This window comes from Balaenoptera physalus (assembly GCF_965194825.1).
Source record: "Balaenoptera physalus genome assembly, chromosome: 2".
NCBI lineage: Eukaryota > Metazoa > Chordata > Mammalia > Artiodactyla > Balaenopteridae > Balaenoptera > Balaenoptera physalus.
The window spans coordinates 128,627,336-128,647,416 of record NC_138883.1 but is presented as its reverse complement, the minus strand read 5'-3'; the positions used below and the strand labels follow the sequence as shown (position 1 = coordinate 128,647,416).

Below are 20,081 nucleotides of genomic sequence, written 5' to 3'. Positions count from 1 at the left end.
AGTTGAAGGCACAGCCCAGCAGCCCCTCGGACTGACCTCTGGCTCTGTTCCTTCCCGGCTCCAGGGTGAGCCCACCAGGCCTTCTGGTGTGTGAAGCCCTGGCAGCATGGCAGGGCGGGGCCTTCTTGTCCCTGCCTCCCTCTACGGAAGTGGCAGAACTGGAATTCCCAGATGTGAATTCAGGAAGTGCCTTTTACCAGAGCCGTGTGTGTGTGTGTGTGTGTGTGTGTGTGTGTGTGTGTGTGTGTGTGTACACGTGCGTGTGTGTCCCAGCATGGGGCTGCCTTCTACCTTTAGGTTGTTCACACATCTGTCTGTTTTTCCCACTCCACTGGGAACCTTTGAAAGCAGAGCATGGATCCTATTCACTACTTGGTGCCCAGGGCCAGCCCCAGGTGGGAAATTCTGCATTACTCTGAAGGCATCAGTGTCAAGCCAGCAGAGGGTGCACGACTGGGGTGGGTCACCTTCGGTGTCACTGATGCCACCTGACCCCTGTCCAGGGCATCACCTGGGCCAGCCCAAGGAGGCATCATGCTGTGCCCACCCCCCTCCTGTGGTAACACAGTGGCCTCCAGGACCTTCAGACTCATCCACTATTCCCAGGACAGGTCCACAAATAATTGTCACTCTTAAGAAACCTCAATTCTGAGAAGTACTTAGATTCCGTTCTTTCTTGAATAATTGCCTCCCATTGATCTGAAGGGAAGGATCTTCTATTAATTACCCCATCTGCTCTGTTTGCTATAATTTTATGAGTTTTAAGACACTGTGAAGCCCCACACGGTTGGAATCTTTGTGACAGTGAATTGATTATAATCCTTTGGCTTTCCTTTGCCAGGGAACTGACGTTCCCTTCAGGTCTTCTGCCCCTTTGGTATTTGACATCGTCTTTGCTTCTCCCTCCCTCTGTCCCAGGCCCTCATGTTCTTGAAGTTACAGGGAAATCAGCTGGTGGCACTGCCACCTCAAGAGAAGTGGACCTGCAGACAACTCAAAACCCTGGATCTCTCCAGAAATCAATTTGGCAGGTAAGCAGGGGTCTCTGTCCCCAGCAAGTGCTCAAATGTGTGTGTAACCCCAGTCAACAGACCCATGGGATGGTGTCTCTACCAGCCTGCTGAACAGCCATGACAAAGTGCCATAGGCTGGGCGGCTTAAACAACAGGCATTTATTTCTCACAGTTCTGGAGGCTGGAAGTCTGAGATGGAGGTGGCAGTGGGGTTGGTTTCTCATGAGGCCTCTCTCCTTGGCATGGGGACAGCTGCCTTCTCCCTGTGTCCTCCCTCTGTGCCTGTCTGTGTCCTGATCTCCTCTTTTTTTTTTTTTTAACATCTTTATTGGAGTATAATTGCTTTACAGTGGTGTGTTAGTTTCTGCTTTATAACAAAGTGAATCAGTTATACATATACATTTGTTCCCATATCTCTTCCCTCTTGCATCTCCTTCCCTCCCACCCTCCCTATCCCACCCCTCTAGGTGGTCACAAAGCACCGAGCTGATCTCCCTGTGCTATGCGGTTGCTTCCCACTAGCTATCTATTTTACGTTTGGTAGTGTATATATGTCCATGCCACTCTCTCACTTTGTCACAGCTTACCCTTCCCCCTCTCCATATCCTCAAGTCCATTCTCTAGTAAGTCTGTGTCTTTATTCCCGTCTTGCCACTAGGTTCTTCATGACCTTTTTTTTTTTTCTTAGATTCCATATATATGTGTTAGCATACTGTATTTGTTTTTCTCTTTCTGACTTACTTCACTCTGTATGACAGACTCTAACTCCATCCACCTCACTACAAATAACTCAATTTCGTTTCTTTTTATGGCTGAGTAATATTCCGTTGTATATATGTGCCACATCTTTATCCATTCATCCGATGATGGACACTTAGGTTGCTTCCATGTCCTGGCTATTGTAAATAGAGCTGCAATGAACATTGTGGTACAGGACTCTTTTTGAATTATGGTTTTCTCAGGGTATATGCCCAGTAGTGGGATTGTTGGGTCGTATGGTAGTTCTATTTTTAGTTTTTTAAGGAACCTCCATACTGTTCTCCATAGTGGCTGTATCAATTTACATTCCCACCAACAGTGCAAGAGTGTTCCCTTTTCTCCACACCCTCTCCAGCATTTATTGTTTCTAGATTTTTTGATGATGGCCATTCTGACCGGTGTGAGATGATATCTCATTGTAGTTTTGATTTGCATTCCTCTAATGATTGTTTGCAGATGACATGATCCTATACATAGAGAATCCTAAAGATGCTACCAGAAAACTACTAGAGCTAATCAATGAATTTGGTAATGTAGCAGGATACAAAATTAATGCACAGAAATCTCTTGCATACCTGTACACTAATGATGAAAAATCTGAAAGTGAAATTAAGAAAACACTCCCATTTACCATTGCAACAAAAAGAATAAAATATCTAGGAATAAACCTACCTTAGGAGACAAAAAACCTGTATGCCAAAAATTATGACACTGATGAAAGAAATTAAAGATGATACAAATAGATGGAGAGATATAGCATGTTCTTGGATTGGAAGAATCAACGTTGTGAAAATGACTCTACTACCCAAAGCAATCTACAGATTCAATGCAGTCCCTATCAAACTACCACTGGCATTTTTCACGGAACTAGAACAAAAAATTTGACAATTTGTATGGAAACACAAAAGACCCCAAATAGCCAAAGCAATCTTGAGAACAAAAAATGGAGCTGGAGGAATCAGGCTCCCTGACTTCAGACTCTACTACAAAGCTACAGTAATCAAGACAGTATGGTACTGGCACAAAAACAGAAATATAGATCAATGGAACAAGATAGAAAGCCCAGAGATAAACCCACACACATATGGTCACCTTATCTTTGATAAAGGAGGATCCTCTTCTTATAAGGACACCTGTCAGATTGGATCAGGGCCCATTCTCATGACCTCATTTTAACTTGATCACCTCTTTAAAGGCCTATCTCCAGATACAGTCACATTCTGAGGGGCTGGGGGTTAGGACTTCAACATATGAATGGGGGGGACACAATTCAGCCCAAAACAGTGTCCTCCCATTTCTAATTTTTAAAGGATCCTGGAGAATCTCCTCATTTTTGCCTCACCTATCATTCTGTTCAAAAGTTTTTGCCAGTCACTAACCAATGTGTATAGAGATTGAATAAAAAGTACCCTCCAAGGTCTTCTAATTAAAGGGGAAAATCTGGGGATGAGCCCTGCTGGTCCTTGGGGCCCTGAAGGCCAGCCTTCCTGGTTCACTTGCTGAAGACCACTTCTGCAACATCTCAGTGGAACTTATACTCCTAAGAGAACTCCCTCAGTGAACAGCGTGAAGTAACAGCCACTGATATGGGCATTCCTGCCAGGCACAGAAATGCTAGCACCTGCCTGAGATGGAAAAGCTCAGGAGTGGAAACCACCAGTCCTGCCAGCTTGCTTTTTTCCGAAAAGACTTCTGAGCACAACTTGTGCTGTTCATGCTTACACATCAGCTGCAGGGGCCCCAAACACCCTGCCGACGGAATTTTCTCCCTTCTCTATGTGTGGCATTGTACAGTCACAACCAAAATAGAAATGTCTTTGCCATGCTTTCCTCAAATTTTGACTTTTTTCTCCCTGCAGAAATGAAGATGTACTTAAAACAAAGCGAATTTCCTTTTTTACCACCAGAGGCCGCCAGCGTTCCGGGACAGAGGCAGGTGTGTGTGTTGCTGCTGGGAGATGAGACAGCTGGGCCGGGCCCTGCCCCTGCTCCCCTACAGGCGGACGGCCCTCCTGTTGGGCTTTCCCTTGCAGTGCCCTGTGGGAATGCCAGAGATGCCCATGCTTGACTCAGAACCCTGGGAGTACCTGTGCCCATGGCACAGGTGCAGGATGGCCTGCAAGTGTCCTGAAACCCCCTTTCCTGTTTGCAGCCAGTAAGACTAGTAGCTACTGTGTGTGGATGGCCTGCAGGGTGTGAGAACTGCCCTAGATACCTTACATGTGTCAGTCTTTCTTTAACCATCACGTGACGTATGGGTTGTGGTTTTCCATTTTGCAGATGAGAAAACTAAGCCTCCAGAGTGTCTTCAATTCAGGCTTCCCTAGCAAAGTACCACTGACTGCGTAGCTTAAACAACAGAAATATATTTTCTCACTTTTCTGGAGGCTGGAAGTCCAAGATCAGGGTGCGTCAGTTTCTGGTGAGGGCCCTCCTTCTGGCTTGCAGACAGCTGCCTTCTTGCTGTGTTCTCATGTGGCAGAGAGAGAGAGATAGAGAGCCCTCTGGTATCTCTTCTTATAAGGACACTAACCCCATCATGGAGACCCCACCCTCATGACCTTGTCTAAACCTGATCACCTCCCAAAGACTTCATCTCCTAAACTATCACATTGTGTGTCAGGGCTTCCACATATGGATTTGAAGGGACACAATTCAGTCTGCAGCACAAGGGTTGACTGATGTGGTCACATGGCTACTGAGTGCAAGAGCCAGGTCTCAGCCAGCACTGTGGAATCCAGCACTGGGGCCCGGGGGCAGTACTATGAAGTCCTTACTGCCACACTATGGCATCTTGTGAGGTCCACATGGGAACACAGCCACCCTTGGCCCTGCAGGCTGTCCTGGCTGGGCTGAGATTCTGGAGGAGCTTGAGGTCTTCCTCCAAACTCATTAGAAACAGAACTTTTCCTAGAGTGTTTGTATGGTCACACAACAAGGCCAGTTCAGCAGAGAATGTTTCTAGGAAAACAGTTCTTTTTGTTCATTATCTTCTGTAAGGTACAGGGGGAGGTGTGGACCTGTCCCTCAAGTTCAATCACCAGCCCTCTTTTTTAATCTGAAAACCAGGAGTTCTAAAGCCATCAACACTCACAGATATATCCCTCTAGATACTGTCCCATAGAACTGGAACCAATATTTAGGTTGTTTTAAGTGTAATATAACTTTTTTCTTCAGCTTGATCAATCTATATTGACAAGTGCTCTTTGCTTATAGATGGTGTGAGATGGGGATAAGGAATGCCACAGAGGCCAAGACACATTTGCAGGAGGTGAACTAAGTAGTCTGCCTACCTGTTGCCCTTTTTTGATGAACTACTGTATACATATGATATGCATACATCAGTCATGTAAGAGTGTTTTTACGTAGGATTGAAAAAGTAACACATCATCAGTGGAACAGAGTCCAAAAATAGACCTAATATAGGAATTTAATATATGATAAAGGTGGCCTTTCAATTTAGTGGGAAAAAGAACGTTTTACTGTTTCAATAAATAGTGCTGGTATAACTGCTTGTCCAGCTGAAAGGGGGGAAAGCACAGCACTAGATGCCCTACCTTACATCAGTTACAAACATCTCCATGAGGATGTTAGCTTGAAGCATAAAAGAAAGATAACATTTAAGAGAATAAATGTATAATTTGGGAAGACCTTTAAAAGCTAGGTGGGAAATCCAGAAGTCAGTAAAAAAAGAGCAAAATCTTGGGTGTTGTAAAAATGGAAAATCTTTGTTCAGTAAAAGGCATCATAAACAAAGTCATAATGCAAACAGACTGAGAGGAAATATTTGCAACAAAAATTGTTGCAACATAAATTGGCTTCAGTCCCTAGTATACAAAGATGGCCTACAAATTGATTTTTTTTTTTTAAAGTCAACCCAATAGGCAGAAACTGGGCGATGAATATCAACAGTTCACAGGAAAGGAAGTTGAGATGGCCCAGAAAGAAAGGAAAGGCCCTTAACCTTGCTACTAGGGAAATGCAATTTGGAATTTCATAACTGATCCTTTTCAAAACAAAGGGCCTTAAGACTTTGTAAATTGAGTCCAGACACAGGGATTTCACTTGGAAGGAAGGAGAAGCAAACACTTTTTTCTCATGGATGCCCAAACAGGAGGGTAGGCACGAAAAGAGCTGCTAGTATGGATCTCAGCCACACTTCCACCGCTGTGGGTCAAGCCTCAGGGGTTGCAGTTGACTAGAAAGGTGTCTCCAGTCTAGAAATGCAGAGCATAGAGATGTGCACGAGGAGGTGCGCCCAGCACCCTGCGGGACCAGCCACTTTCTCTCGAAACTGCCAGAGTTCAAGGCCAGAGGCACACAGTGAAAAGTGGGACAGAAACATGTACCTGTGTTCTGGAGGCCCTGCTGGTGGCCCGCAGGAATGTGTCTGGAGCTAGGGGAGGGACCACACCTCTGGGAGTTTCCCTGGCAGAGATGGATGGTGCTGTGCTGTTGGCACATGACAAAAGCCTCTTGATTTTTTCAATTTCGAGTAGAAAGTTGAGGCCCACACCTGGTGAAAAGGAGAGACCCACTGCAAACGCTTTTCCTCAGCAGGGTTATTCTCTCAGGCTGTTGACCTCGGGTAAGGGATTAATCTATACTTGTTTGCATATGGATAGTAAAACTCCAGGTAGATTTATGTACATTCAAGAAGTCATGTTGGCACAGTGGCCTTGTCCAAAAATAATTTGGACAGCCATTTTTACAGTAAAATTCAGACCAGCCGAGTCATAAATAGCTTATGAATAAATAATTACGGCTCATAAATACCTTGAGCTGTGCTCTGCCCAGCCCAGTTTCCAGAGTTTCCATTCTGGGCCAGGAGGTCTGTGTCAGGTGTTGCCTCTGTTCGCAGTATAGGTCCTTTATTCCATCCGTCCATTACTTAAAGAGGCTTCATAAACACCAAGGTGAAACTTTAAAATTGGAAAACACAGAAGCCATGTGTTCAGAACATGTTCTCTGGGAAGAAAGTGAGCCTTTCTTATTCTTGATGTTCTTTCCATGGGAATTAGGGCTGAAGTTGATCATTCTTTTTCATTGAAAAAAAAAAAAGAAGTCTTTTTGAACATTTTTCTTGTAGAACAAGGACTAGTACAAAGCTGTCTTTAAAAGTCTGTTACACATTTATTTCCATAGGGGCCATTCGCGTGGCACTAGCTGGGCAAATTTTCCAGGTGCCAGTATCTGTATTCCGTTATCATCTCGCCCAGAACATTCTCTGATGCCAGGTTACCCCATTACCATTGAGACTGCAGCTACATGTGTGGAGAAAAGCCAGAGTTAAGGGAGGAGCTGTGATCAAGGGCAGGGGAACATCGTTTCAGCCCTGCAAAAGAATTCTAGCTTCTCTATCTCATGTGTCTGGCAGAGAACCGACTGAGAGGGCTTTGAGGCAGTTGTTTTACCTTGAATTTGAGCTGAAAGGGACCCTCAGGGGTGTGCTCTCCTGCCTTAGGAGAAAGGAGAAGGCACTTCAGAGATTCTGCTGCAAGCCAACCCTCTGATTCCCATTGGCTTCCAAGCTCTCCCCACATTCTTTCTCAACTCACTTGAGTGTCGCAGCCTCTCCTCACTCTGGTGCCATGGAAACAGCAAATTTGGTGTGATTTTAATAGTAATCTCATAATTAGCTTAATTAATGAAATTACTTAAATATACTAGAGAGTTGACTTGTTTTTCAGAGAATGCCATCCTAGGAAGCATAAAAACCAAGCCCACATTATTATTTTGCAGTTAACTAGCTTTTTTAATTGAAGAAGTAATACATGTATATGGTAAACAAAATTTCTGAACTGCACCAAAGGGCATGGAGTGAATATTCAGTCTCCTAGTGTTACCAAAACAAACTCAGGTCCACTCATCCACATGCAGTAAAGCCAATCTACTGACACCAGGTTGTAGTGAAGGAAAAGTGCAGTGTTTATTGCAGGCACCAAGCAAGGAGTCGAGGCAGCTAGTGCTCAAAAGGCCTGAGCTCCCCAAAGGCTTTCAAGGAAAGGTTTCTAAAGACAGGGTGAAGGAGGGGGATTATGGGGTGTGTGATCAGCTAGTGGACATTCTCCTGATTGGTTGGTGGTGAGGTAATCGGGAGTCAACCTCATCAACCTTCTGGTTCCAACCGGTCTGGGGACTATGTGCTTGTGGGCAGCATACAGTTAACTTCTTCCACCTGGTGGGGGATTCAGTATCTGCAAAACAGCTCAAAGGACATGGCTCAGAATATTATCTATAGCTCTTGAGGAGGAACTAAAGATCCTTGACTTTGTCTAATAGCTAAACTATTATTTTGTCTTGCTTGACTGTTTTCCTTTCTTTCTGCATTTTCTCAACTTCTCTGATGAAATGTACTCTTTGGAACTTGGGGAAGCCTAGGAGGCTACAATTTTTCCACCGACAAGAGGCAGGAGGAGGACATGGGGTTCGGAGGGACTGTTCTGGGAAGGCCCCATAGGGTCCTGCTCCATTACACTAGTAATTCCCTTCTCCAGAGAAAACTATGGAATTTCATGTGTCTGTGGTAGCAACTGTGTTTGTGTCTGACATACATTATAACATATACACCACATATGTGTATCTGTGGTGTGTATACACATGCCTATAACAGCATGTAATGTATACATCTGGGTGTGCATGTGTGGTATGTGTACACATGCTTATAACACCTTATAACATATGTGCATGCACATAACTTCATATGACATATGTATGCATGTGTGCATTGTGGTATGTGCACATAACATCATATAGCATACATATGTGCATTGTAATGTGTATGCACACATGCATATAACATACCTAAATTCATGGGAGGGTGTTTGCTCTCATGTTTGCATATGTTTTGTGGTACACAAGTTAAGCCTTCTAGATACCTAATTCCACACCTTGCTTTTTTGATTCACCAATAGCTCTTGAGTATCTCTTCATACCCATACATGTAGACCTGCCCTGTGCTTTGTAATAGTTGTATATAATCCCATTACTCGTTTAACCAAGTCCCTGTGGGTGGACATATAAGCTGTCTTCTACCTTTGCTGTTACAAAGTGTGCCATTGAGTGTGCTTGTTCTCACATCTTTGCCATACATGCCAGGATGTCTGTAGGACTGTTTCCTAGAATTAGAATCCCTGGGTCCATGAGATGAGCACCTTATTCTGATAAACTTGTCAAAAGTGCCCTCCAGAGGCTGTACCAGTTTATACACCTCCAACACTGTGATGGTCCAGAATTATTTTCAAATGTACAGTCTGCTTTGCCATTTCTTTGCAGCATGTGTGCTGGAATTTCCTGCCTTCCTAAGTGAGTCTTTGGAAGTCCTTTGTCTGAATGACAACCACCTGGATGCAGTCCCACCCTCGGTTTGCCTACTGAAGAGCTTATCAGAACTCTACTTGGGAAAGTAAGTACATAGCCAGAGCAGTTGCACTGGCTCTTCTGGCCCAGGGAAGCAGAATGTCCTTGTGTAAACCACCTGAGGACACGGAAGCCAGGGAGAAATAATCCACCTATGTACCAAGAAGCAGCCGTTGGATTTTCAGAGCCAGGCTTAGTCAAAGAGGCGAGGGAAGGGAAGGCAGAGGTAGTGATGCAATGATGCCTTCTTTGCTATTTCACTCATTTATAATAAGAACTCCTCAATCATCCATCCTTTCATTTACTAAGTACCTACTGCCAAGCATTGCTGGGGGATTCAGACAGTGTGCAAAACTTGATGAAAATATAAAATAATTCAGGTTACATTGCCTTGTCAAGAAGAGGTAGTGATCATCCTTAGGATAGTGTAAATGATAGAAGAGATGGGAAAGTTGGGGGAGGGGACCCCATTCTAAGCCATGGGGATTTGCAGAAGACAGAGCTGCCATTTGTACCACTGGCTTCCCAGGGAGAAAGGCTTTGGAATTTGTATTTAAATGGAACACTTGAAATCAGGGCCCAAGATGTTGGGCTTGGGGTACAGACTGTCGGTGGCCCCCACAGGCCCCAGAGGCTGATGGGCTGCTGTGTGTGTGTTCTCCCATGGTGTGTGTGTGCCCTCAGCAATCCTGGCCTCCGAGAGCTCCCTCCTGAGCTGGGGCAGCTGGGCAACCTCTGGCAGTTGGACACTGAAGACCTGAACGTCAACAATGTGCCTGCAGAGATTAGAAAAGAAGGTAGGGCTTCCTCAGCGTCACCCCCTCGAAAAGTCACTCAAGTCCAGTTGTTAAGGACCTGGGGTGGAAACAGCTGGGGGACCTATGGAGCCCACCTCTGGCTCCTGTGTTTGGGAAGATGCTGTAAAGTTATCCAGAAATCAATGGTTGCTGTGGACCGTTGTATTGCAATTGACCATGTGATCAAACTATCTATGACCTGTAGGAGCAAGGATGCTGTCTTTAGATCCTTGACTTTTAGACTTCACTTTTGGGGTGATTCATATCATGCCTTCCCTCCATAGACCCAATAGTCTTCTCAACTCACCCAATTAGAACACACAGAAAGTGCTCCTTCCAGACAGGACTTTGTTTCTCAAGAGATGTGAGCATGTTCCCACCTATATGTCAGCAGCAGCATCCACTCTCCCCAACTGTGATTTTGCACAGGCCCCAAAGCAGTGCTGTCTTATCTGCGTGCTCAGCTGCGGAAAGCGGAGAGGTGTAAGCAGATGAAGATGATCATCGTGGGTCCTCCGCGTCAGGGCAAGTCCACCCTCCTGGAGATCTTACAGACGGGGAGGGCCCCCCAGGTGGTGCACAGCGAGGCCACCATCAGGACCACCAAGTGGGAGCTCCAGAGGCCGGCTGGCTCGAGAGCCAAGGTCAAGGATGGTTGGCGTGCAGAGTCCCTGTGGGAGGGAGGTTGCTTCCAGGGCCCCTTCTCTCTCCTCTCCAGAGAGCCCAGGATTTTCTCAGCCTGGTATCTGAGGCCCAGGATATTTGCAGGGGTCACTGTGTGTGTTTCAAACCAGCTCCTGCCAAGGGCAGTGAATAATTTCTTAACGTGTCCTTGTAGTTTTTCTGTTATAGCTAAGCTGAGGTTCCAGGCCAGTGTTTCTTAACCCTGGCTGACAGTTAGACTGCTTTGATGAGATTTTAAAGACAGCAGTGTCCAGGCCCCAAAGACTGTGATTCAAATGGCCTGGGACGGGACCCCTCCCCAGGGCTGAGAATGAACTACTGCTGTAGGAGTGAGGTATACTAATACCTGCCCCTAACAGGAAGGCTGAGAAGGCAGCCCCGGCATGAATGCACTGTCCTCCTCAAAACCTGCTTTCACCCCAAGTTCTGAAAGGTCTAGTTTCTAAGCCCTATTTAAAATGAGTCCTTCAATGAACCTATTAATCATCCTGTTTTTCATTCAATATGAGACAAATGAAAATTGTCTTGCACTTGAATCAGAGAAAAGAGCCTGTGGAATATTGGTGGGGTGGACTATAGCACAGGTCTGAGCTATTTCTCCCGGCACAGGGGGTGAATACACACCAATGATGCCTCCCTTACCTGTTGCCGTATTTGTGGGTACACGTAGCCACACAGGGATACAGGTGCAAGGAGGCTATTTGTAGAAAACTCAGCGACCTTGAGGCCAGAGGCTGCATGATTTTCCCCACAGCCCCCAGCACAGGGCCAGCTAGAGATCAGTTCTATTGCAGAGTCTTTCACACAAAATCACTTGAAGTCAGGGAAATCCAACTCGAGTCATGAAGCATTTAAGCTGAATGTATATTTTAATATGGACTCAGAAACTAGTTCTCTAGAGAATGGAGATCTGCCCATTAGGGCCAGATAATTAACACCAGCCCTGCCCCCTTCCCCAGAACACCCCAGGAGTGAACCTAGCATGTCCAAAGCTTCTCGAAAGTAACCAGAATCTGGATTCTCTCCTGCTTTTTTAAGCAATTATTCCATGTCACTTTCTTCCAGCTGTTCTTAAGCAAATAGCTGTCCGAGGTCTGAGGGGTGAATTAGTATTTCCACTTTTCCTGACCTTTGGCCGCCCCCACTTCCTTTCTACCATCATTCAAGTTTCTCCCCACCCCTTTCATTGAAGGACAACCACCTGATCTTGTGAACACTGAGTTCCGTAACTCTCTGTGTGGCTGGGCCTTCAGCCAGTTTAGAACAGCTGTCCATTTTCATCTTTACACCAAAAAAGCAGGTCAGCACGCTGTGTCTTGGAGGCCAAACTGCAGCATGGTGGGAACGATTCTTTGCCACAGAAAAGTGCAGCCTTAGCTACTCGGGCCAGACTCTGACCTCATAAAACAATAGAGAAACCACCATTTACACAGCCTTTCCCCGAAGCCCAACAACTAATCTTTTGTTAGATTCCCACATCAGGGCCATTTCCCATCATCCTTGGTGGGCACTGCCCTCTGACCTGCACAGTTCAGAGGCCTGTCTGCTTGGCCTTGCCCTCACTCGGATGGAGGTTAAGCCTTGGTGTGAGCACTGCCGTCAGCCCCCGGCTTCCTCTGGCAGGATGTCTCCTAACCGTCTGCAGCTGAGATGGAGGCAGACAGTGCCCTCCGACGTTCTGCAGACGCCTCTGCCCACGGGACCCAGGCTTCCAGGAGCCCCTGCTCCCATAGCAGTAGATGGAAGCCCCCAGAAGCCCACCTCCGAACCGCTGGGCCCCCTTCCCTCCCTCAGATGGCTGGTTCCTGAGGAAAACAGCAGGACAGGCCATGCTTTTCCACAGCTGTGCTTTTACCAGGCCCCCATGTACAACGTTCATAGTGATCAGTTATCTCAATTTGATTGACTAAAACCCTGGTTGCTAAAATGTCTCCCTGTTGCTGCCTTGTTGCTCAAGTAGGTTGAGTCTGTGGAGTTCAACGTCTGGGACATCGGTGGCCCCGCCAGCATGGCCACGGTCAACCAGTGCTTCTTCACGGACAAGGCCCTGTATGTGGTGGTTTGGAACCTGGCACTGGGGGAGGAGGCTGTGGCCAACCTTCAGTTCTGGCTTCTCAACATCGAGGTGAGGGAGGGGGTGCCAGCCCTTCAGCTCTCAGTCCTCAGGACATTGCAGGGGCCCCGCCACTTCTCGGGGGGGAAAAGGAAAAAAGGAAATGGTTAGGGAGAAATGCTTTGCACTTTGCTGGGCTGTCACGAGGCCTCAGAATCACAGGTCACTGTGAAGCACTTAAAACCCTCCTGGGCCACATGGTTGATGGTGCTCTTGTACTTTTGTGCTTCCTTAAATTTAAGAGCCCCACATCGTGGACCCAGGAGGGGAACGGGGCTCCCCTCTTCCAGTGGAAAGGTGACGTGGGCCAGAAGCTGGGGCGCTGTCTGAAGGGATCAGAGATGGAGGCCCCAGGGAGGGTCACGGGCCCTCACACACCCCCTAGTGCGTGGCAGGCCCTCGAGGTTCTCAGAGAGGAGTGCAGGGTGCAGCGGGGTGATGGTTGAGGGCCAGGGCATACAGGGTTGGCACATCCACTGCCTAGGGAATCATTCCCGTCCCCAGCCAGACTCTCTCTCACAGGCCAAGGCCCCAAACGCTGTGGTGCTGGTGGTGGGAACACACCTGGACTTAATCGAAACCAAATTCCGCGTGGAGAGAATCGCCACGCTGCGCGCCTATGTGCTGGCGCTCTGCCGCTCACCCTCCGGGTCCAGGGCCACCGGCTTCCCAGACATCACCTTCAAACACCTACAGTGAGTGTCCCATGGCATCCTGCTCGTCCCCACCTGTCGCGGGGCTGTGGCTGCCAGCCCCTCACTTGTCCATCTCCCTGGGGACGCCTGCTCTGCCTGCAGAGGGTTCCTGAGGCAGGGGCTGTGCTCCTCTGTTGCCCTGTCCAGGGTGAAGGGTGGCAGCTGGGCCCCCAGAGCAGATGCAGCCCTAGGGAGGGTGAGGAGCTGCCAGAGGATTTACAGGGCAGGGCCTGGAGACACTCTCTGTGCTTCCTGTCCAAGTCTCCCCACCCCCAGGGCCAGTGCTGAGTGTGCACGGCCCCAGTGGGACCACGAGATAGAAACTCAAACACCACCCATCACATTTGTTGATCATTGATCAAGAACAGACCCCAGGTGTGGTCCTGGTCCTCCCAGTGTGTCTGAGTGGTCCAGAGGGGCTGGGATGGGGGAGGGCCACAGGGTGGGGTTCAGAATGGGCCAGTGTTGGTGGGACCAGTGTCCTGGGCATGTTGATTCTCCCACCCTGTCCTTGGAGTCTCATGACAGCTCTGCAGGTTATGGAGATTGTTGTGCCCACTTTGCAGATTATGAAACTGAGGCTCAGCTAGTAAGTGTTCTCTGACTGCTACCCTGGTGGCTCTTGGGTTCCCTCGCTCTGGGTGAAGTGCCAGGGACATTGGTGCATGGGTCAGCCTGGAGACATGCCATGTGGCTCAGAGTACAGGATGGGGCTTTCAGGAATTCCTCGAGTGCCCTTGAGAATGCCCCCTGGGGCCTGCGATGATAGGAGTGCTGGCTCTGGGTCAGAAACCTGAGTCCCACCCAAGCCTGCTCCTTTCCAGCTTGTGTCCTTGGGAGTCACCTTGTGCCTGCATGCCTCACTTTCCTCCTCTGTAAAGTGGGCACGTTGGGAAGACAGACTAAAGCAGCACATTGTGGTGCCCCCAGCACCATGCTTTGCATCAAGTAAGGCCTCATTAAATTTCTGTGTCTATCTCTCATGAGTTTTCTCAACTTGCCAGTGTTTGGGATGAAACACTTAGGAAAACAGAGGCACTGCAGTGCTTGTCAGAGAGGGGAGGTACGATGAATAAGCACGGTTCGTTTTTGCACTCACAGTGAGCTTTCCTGTAAGAGCCTGGAAGGTCAGGAAGGGCTGCGGCAGCTCATTTTCCACGTCACGTGCAGCATGAAAGACGTGGGCAGCACCATTGGCTGCCAGCGACTCGCAGGGAGGCTGGTGGGTACCTCTCATCCCCTTGAAGCCAGAGGGGCCTGCTTCCCATGTGTCAGGGGAACTGTACCTCCCTCTCTCTTTCTACTGTAAAACCCATGTGCTGTATATACTGTGTGGTCCCCATGTGAGCAGTTTCTTGGGGGAAGGGAGGGGTGGGACAGTGACAGGAAGCATTCCACCTACTCAGTCCTCTGGAGGGTGGCAGGTGAACCAGGCTGGCTGGGCACACCTGAGGGCCCAGCCTTGCCCACCTGTCCCAGATACCCAGGAGCTACCTGAGCCTCCAGGAGGCCGTGCTGGCAGAGCAGCAGCGCCGCGGCCTGAGCGACGATGTGCAGTACCTGACGGACAGGCAGCTGGAGCAGCTGGTAGAGCAGATGCCTGGCAATGACATCAAGGACTACGAGGACCTACAGTCTGGTGGGTGGGCTGGGAGGGTGGGCAGGGAGAGGGGATCAGGTGGGTACCAGCAGGCACAGGCACAGGGCCCTGGGGAGGGGCACTCAAATTTTTCACTGCTCTGCGCATGTCTGCAAATGACTGCAAAGACACTTCAGGTATCAATTTCAGCTCACAAATCAATTTTAACGAGTAAGTGAATTTGCAAAGATGGAATCCATGAATAATGGAGATCAGCACATTGGCAAGAGTACAAGATGCCTCTTGAGAACATGTGAAGGGCCCCATGTGTTGGGAGTGTTGGTTGCTTCCTAAGAAGAATCTGTAACCTGGCCCCCTTAGGAGGAGGTCACCCAGAGTCCCTTTTGCTCTTTGTTTGACACTGTTCCCTCATCCCCTCCCCTGGGCAGCCATCAGCTTCCTCATTGAAACCGGCACCCTGCTCCACTTCCCGGACACCAGCCACGGCCTGAGGAACCTCTACTTCCTCGACCCCATTTGGTTGTCTGAATGCCTGCAGAGAATCTTCAACATCAAGGGCTCGAGGTCGGTGGCCAAGAACGGGGTGATCAGGGCGGAGGACCTCAGGATGCTGCTGGTTGGGACCGGCTTCACAAAGCAGACGGAAGAGCAGTATTTCCAGTTCCTGGCCAAATTTGAGATAGCCCTGCCCGTCGCCAACGACAGGTGAGGCCACGGACTGGGCTGTGCTGGTTGCTCCCTAGAGGAAGGAATTAGGGCTGGGACCACTGGTGGCTTGAGCAAGATTTCCAGGGACGGGTCATGATAATGACCTGCCTGCCTGGGCTGGGGCAGCAGGGGGTGGGCTTGGCCGGTCCCACGGCTGGCTGCTCCTTCCTGTGCCTTGGATGTCTCTTTTCAGGGGGTTCAAAGAAATCCATTTATTGAAAAGGTGTAGGAAAACATGCAAGAATGGCAATGGCATTAAAGGTAACTTTGGGAAGTTCATGCTTTGGGAGGTTGATTGCTTGGTTATTTGATGAATAAAAATGGAGTAAGTAACAAAGATGTGTGTGCTAATTATACAGCCCAGCTTCAAAATGCAGGGAGGGCAGGGGCTGAAGAGGCATGTGGGTTAAATCTAATGATGCTCTGACCTAAACCAGCTTGGTTCTTAGGGCCTTCTTGCCCTAATTTCAGTTTCAGCCATTTCCTGGGTCTGATGCTGATGTTGGCCCTGAGGCAGTAGCCAGGATGCCAAATCCACAGACCTTTTCCATTCATCTGTCATAGAACTTGTCACCACCCTGCCCCTCAACCCCAGAGCTCTGGGGAGATGCCCACAGGAGACTCCCAGGGAGCTGCCCTGGACCCTGTGTGGCCAGCCCAGCAATTCCATCAGCACAGACTGGGTCTCCTGGGAGCCAGCCCTGGGCCATCTCTCTCTGAGATTTCCACTTGGTCTTATGACTATGGGAGGGAGCCTCAGTCCTTCCTGTTCCAGCTTCATGAGGGCCAAGATTGAGTCCTAAAAAGAGAAACCCCAAAGAGGAATTCAAAACCCACATGATCCCTCACACCATGGCCCAGGTGTGTCCTTGACTTTGGCCCATGAAAAAGCACACAGTGAAGCAGCCTGTGAGTTTACAACACTGCCAGAATCTGACAATTTTCTGGTTATTTTATCAACAGGTTAGAGGAATGAGGAGATATTAGCACTATGTAAAAGCAAGTCCCAACTTCCTTTCTTTGCTCATCTGTAAAATGGGAATAATACTATTATCTACTAGTATTATAGTCATTGTGAGGATTAAATTTGATAATACATGTAAACTATGAGAAGTGTCTCCTGCACCTGTGAGCTTCAAGGACATCAAGGATTATCAGTACTGTTATCGTTTCCATCTTTGTGTTAAGTGCTCATAGCCAAATGGTGTCTGGTTCCATCTAAAGTCAGGAGTGTCCAAGCATTTTCCATCTTAGCACAGGTATAATGGTTCCCTTGTGCTCCAGGGACAAGGAGTTCCAGCTCCTTGCACCATAAGGTTTTATATGGTCGACGACACTATCAACAAAAACAAAGGCATTTGCTGCTCCTTTTAGAGCATGGTTTTCAACCTGCAGTCCTGAACGCCTCCAGTCCCTGGGAAAGCCTTCAGGGCATTTCTGAACCTCCCTACACTTCTGAGTGTTTGTGTACCTTCCAGGTGGGGACTCGCTGGCTCTCAGCACTCAGGGAAGGCTCCTGCCCGACTGCTGAGACAACCTCAGGGACATAGTGTGAGCCGGCTCCGCAGTGCAGGCACCACACAGTGCCCAGGTCTTCACAGACTCATGTTCAACAGGCACATGAAGAACTCACTTCTTAATTCCCCAGGCTCTTCCCCGGGGACAGGCTTGCCCTACTAGTGATCACTTTTAAGGAGGTGCCAATGGTCTCCCAGGGCTCCGCTCACCTTGAGCAGGGCTTCCATTGCCAGTCAATTTAAATCTCTTCACTTGCCATGCTGGCTTCTAAGTCTCCTCTTCCTTCAAAAATATTGAGCACCTGCTCTGTGCGCTGCGTACTGGGGCACCTGGGTGCAGAGCGTGCTCCCTCCCCTTGCCCAGGGGACACCTGCCAGGTAGAAAGAAGCAGGAAGCTGCAGCACACAGGCAGTGTAGGGGGTCCCGTGAGATCCAAGCTGAGCATGATGCAGGCGGAAGAAGCAGGATAAATCACACTGGGCACTGACGAGGGCCTCCTGTTTGGGGAGGTCAGAGAGATAAAGAAGGACTTCTCAGAACTTAAAGGACTAAATCAGGGCATCTGCTGGAGAGCACCTGGCTGTGGAGAAGGCACTCTAGCTGGGGTGGTTGAGAAGGTCCTTTCATCCAAGACCTGTAATGGCTGAAAAGGACCTAAAACTTCACCATCTGCCCCCTGTCCATCCTCCTCTAACCCTTTGAGGTCAGTATCCTTTCTCTTCCCACGTCAGGGAAGCAGAATCGCAATGAGGTTAAGCTATGTGCTGAAGACAGAGCCAGGATTGATCCCTGGGTGCTCCGCCCACCAGGCTGTCATTGAATTTCCCTTCTAGAATATTTTCAGGGCTCCCTTTCAGAAAGTTCTAAAGACGTTTTATAGGACCTAAACTGATGTATTTTTAAAGGATTAGGAGAGCTGAAGGCAAACCTTTAAGAAAAGGGCACATCCAAGGCTCTGCCCAAGGCCGCCTCAGCTCCAGGGCACACAGAAGATGCTGGTTTTCAGGGAAATCTTAGAGGGACCGCCCCCGTTTCAGCCGTTTCCAAATAATCACAGTCATGAATGGCTCACTGACACTGTGATTCAGCGCTTTTATGAGTAAGAGTGCTCTCATAAAACATCGCTTTTTTGCACAAACAGCCTCATTCGAACTTTTAAGGCAACTTTGTTGTTTCAACTGGTCAAGAACAATAAATAGCTTCTAAGGCCAAAAACGTTTCTCTGACCCCAATATCTACATTGTCCTTAGAACTGTGCAGCTGTATTTGTTTTTCCTTCACCATCCAAAGTTAATTTTAAGTGACTCCCCAGTCGGAACCCAGTTTACAGAGAATTAACTACTATTTGCTGTGTCTGTTTATGACCACAGATGTTTCCACGTCTTCCCTTAGCCGTATTCTAGTCTCTATCTTAGAGACGTCAATAAACAGATGCACTGTGCCTATCTTCATTTTCTCTTGGAGCATTAATTCGAAGCATATAAACTACCCCCTCTATCTAAAAATAAGATTCCAAGGCCCTGGGAGGAAGGCACTGGGCAGCCTGAGCTGTTTCAGCAGAGCCTGCCCAAGGCCAGTCCGTCTGCTGGGGTCAGGGCCCTGCAGCGGAGCTCAGGCCCCTGGTTCACCAGCCCCCTTTGGTGTGTTTCAGCTATCTCCTGCCACATCTCCTTCCATCCAAACCTGGCCTGGACACCCACGGCATGCGGCATCCCACGGCCAACACCATTCAGAGGGTGTTTAAGATGAGCTTCGTTCCAGTTGGCTTCTGGCAAAGGTTTATAGCACGGATGCTGATCAGCTTGGCCGAGATGGACCTTCAGGTAGTTGCATTTTCTTTATGGGGCAGTTTTTGCTTGCATGCGAGGCACCTGCAACTGTGCCCTGGTGGGAGGGAGGGAGAGAGAAAGGGAGGGAGGGAGATGCCCTTTGGTGGAGGAGCCTGGCTGAAGACCCTTCTCCTGCAGCAAATCTGCTGACTTAGGGCCTGGAGGCCAGTACAGCACGGCTGCCTTCTCTCCTCTAAGCCACAGACCCACTTGAATCATTCTGTGAATACCAAATCAGTGCCTAGCTGGCTTGGAAAGAATATCCCATTAGGAGCAAGGGTTCTAATCTAACCAACATCAACATCCACTGGAGGGCTTGTTAGAACACAGACAGTTAGGCCCCACTCGGGTTCTGGCTCCGTGGCTATGGACTGGGACTCAAGAGTCTGCTTATCCAACCACTGCCCCAGGTGATGCTGCTGGTCAGGGACCACACCTGGAGAACCATGGCCTCAGAATCATGGCTTTACCATTCAGGCTGTGACTAGACTCCCCTGGGGAGCTCTAACAGACACAGATCAGACCCAGACACAGACCACTAAGTCAGAATCTGTGGGTGTGGCAGCCAGGGATCAGTATTTTTTAAAGCTCTCCAGGTGACTCCACTGTCCAGTCAAGCTTGAGAACCACTGGCATAGAACTTTAACTTGGTCTGGGAGCAGTGAAGACCTAACCCAAGGAGTTCTTTTCTGTGGGTTCACCTGGTGTTGTGTTGAAGGAAGTCCCGGCTGTCAGTCAACATTCATTTCATGCAAGACAATAATATGGAAGTAGTGGTTGGCTAGAGTGGTGGTTCTCAAAGTGGGGTTTCTGGGCCAGCAGAATCAGCCTCACCTGTGAACTTGTTAGAAGTGCAAATTCTCGGGCCTGCCCCAGACCTACTGCATCAGAAACTCCAGGATGGAGCCCAGGGCTCTGTTTTTCATAAGCCTTCCAGCGAATTCTATCTTACTTTACAGTGTGAGAACCCCTGACATAGCCAGGACTGTTGAATAATTGACATTAA

General features: G+C 48.5%; 1 protein-coding gene across 8 annotated transcripts in view; it reads left to right on the top strand.

Moving 5' to 3' along the window:
• Window positions 1-20,081, top strand: part of LRRK1 (leucine rich repeat kinase 1) — a 117,983-nt gene that overhangs the window by 70,688 nt on the left and 27,214 nt on the right. For all 8 annotated transcript variants that reach the window (XM_082450188.1, XM_082450189.1, XM_082450190.1 and 5 more), the window contains exons 11-21: window positions 919-1,031; window positions 3,632-3,708; window positions 9,048-9,177; window positions 9,816-9,928; window positions 10,358-10,572; window positions 12,573-12,737; window positions 13,248-13,420; window positions 14,522-14,642; window positions 14,900-15,059; window positions 15,449-15,725; window positions 18,898-19,069. In XM_082450188.1, the coding sequence (XP_082306314.1) occupies window positions 919-1,031; window positions 3,632-3,708; window positions 9,048-9,177; window positions 9,816-9,928; window positions 10,358-10,572; window positions 12,573-12,737; window positions 13,248-13,420; window positions 14,522-14,642; window positions 14,900-15,059; window positions 15,449-15,725; window positions 18,898-19,069 (1,716 nt within the window). The remainder of the gene's footprint in view (window positions 1-918; window positions 1,032-3,631; window positions 3,709-9,047; window positions 9,178-9,815; window positions 9,929-10,357; window positions 10,573-12,572; window positions 12,738-13,247; window positions 13,421-14,521; window positions 14,643-14,899; window positions 15,060-15,448; window positions 15,726-18,897; window positions 19,070-20,081) is intronic.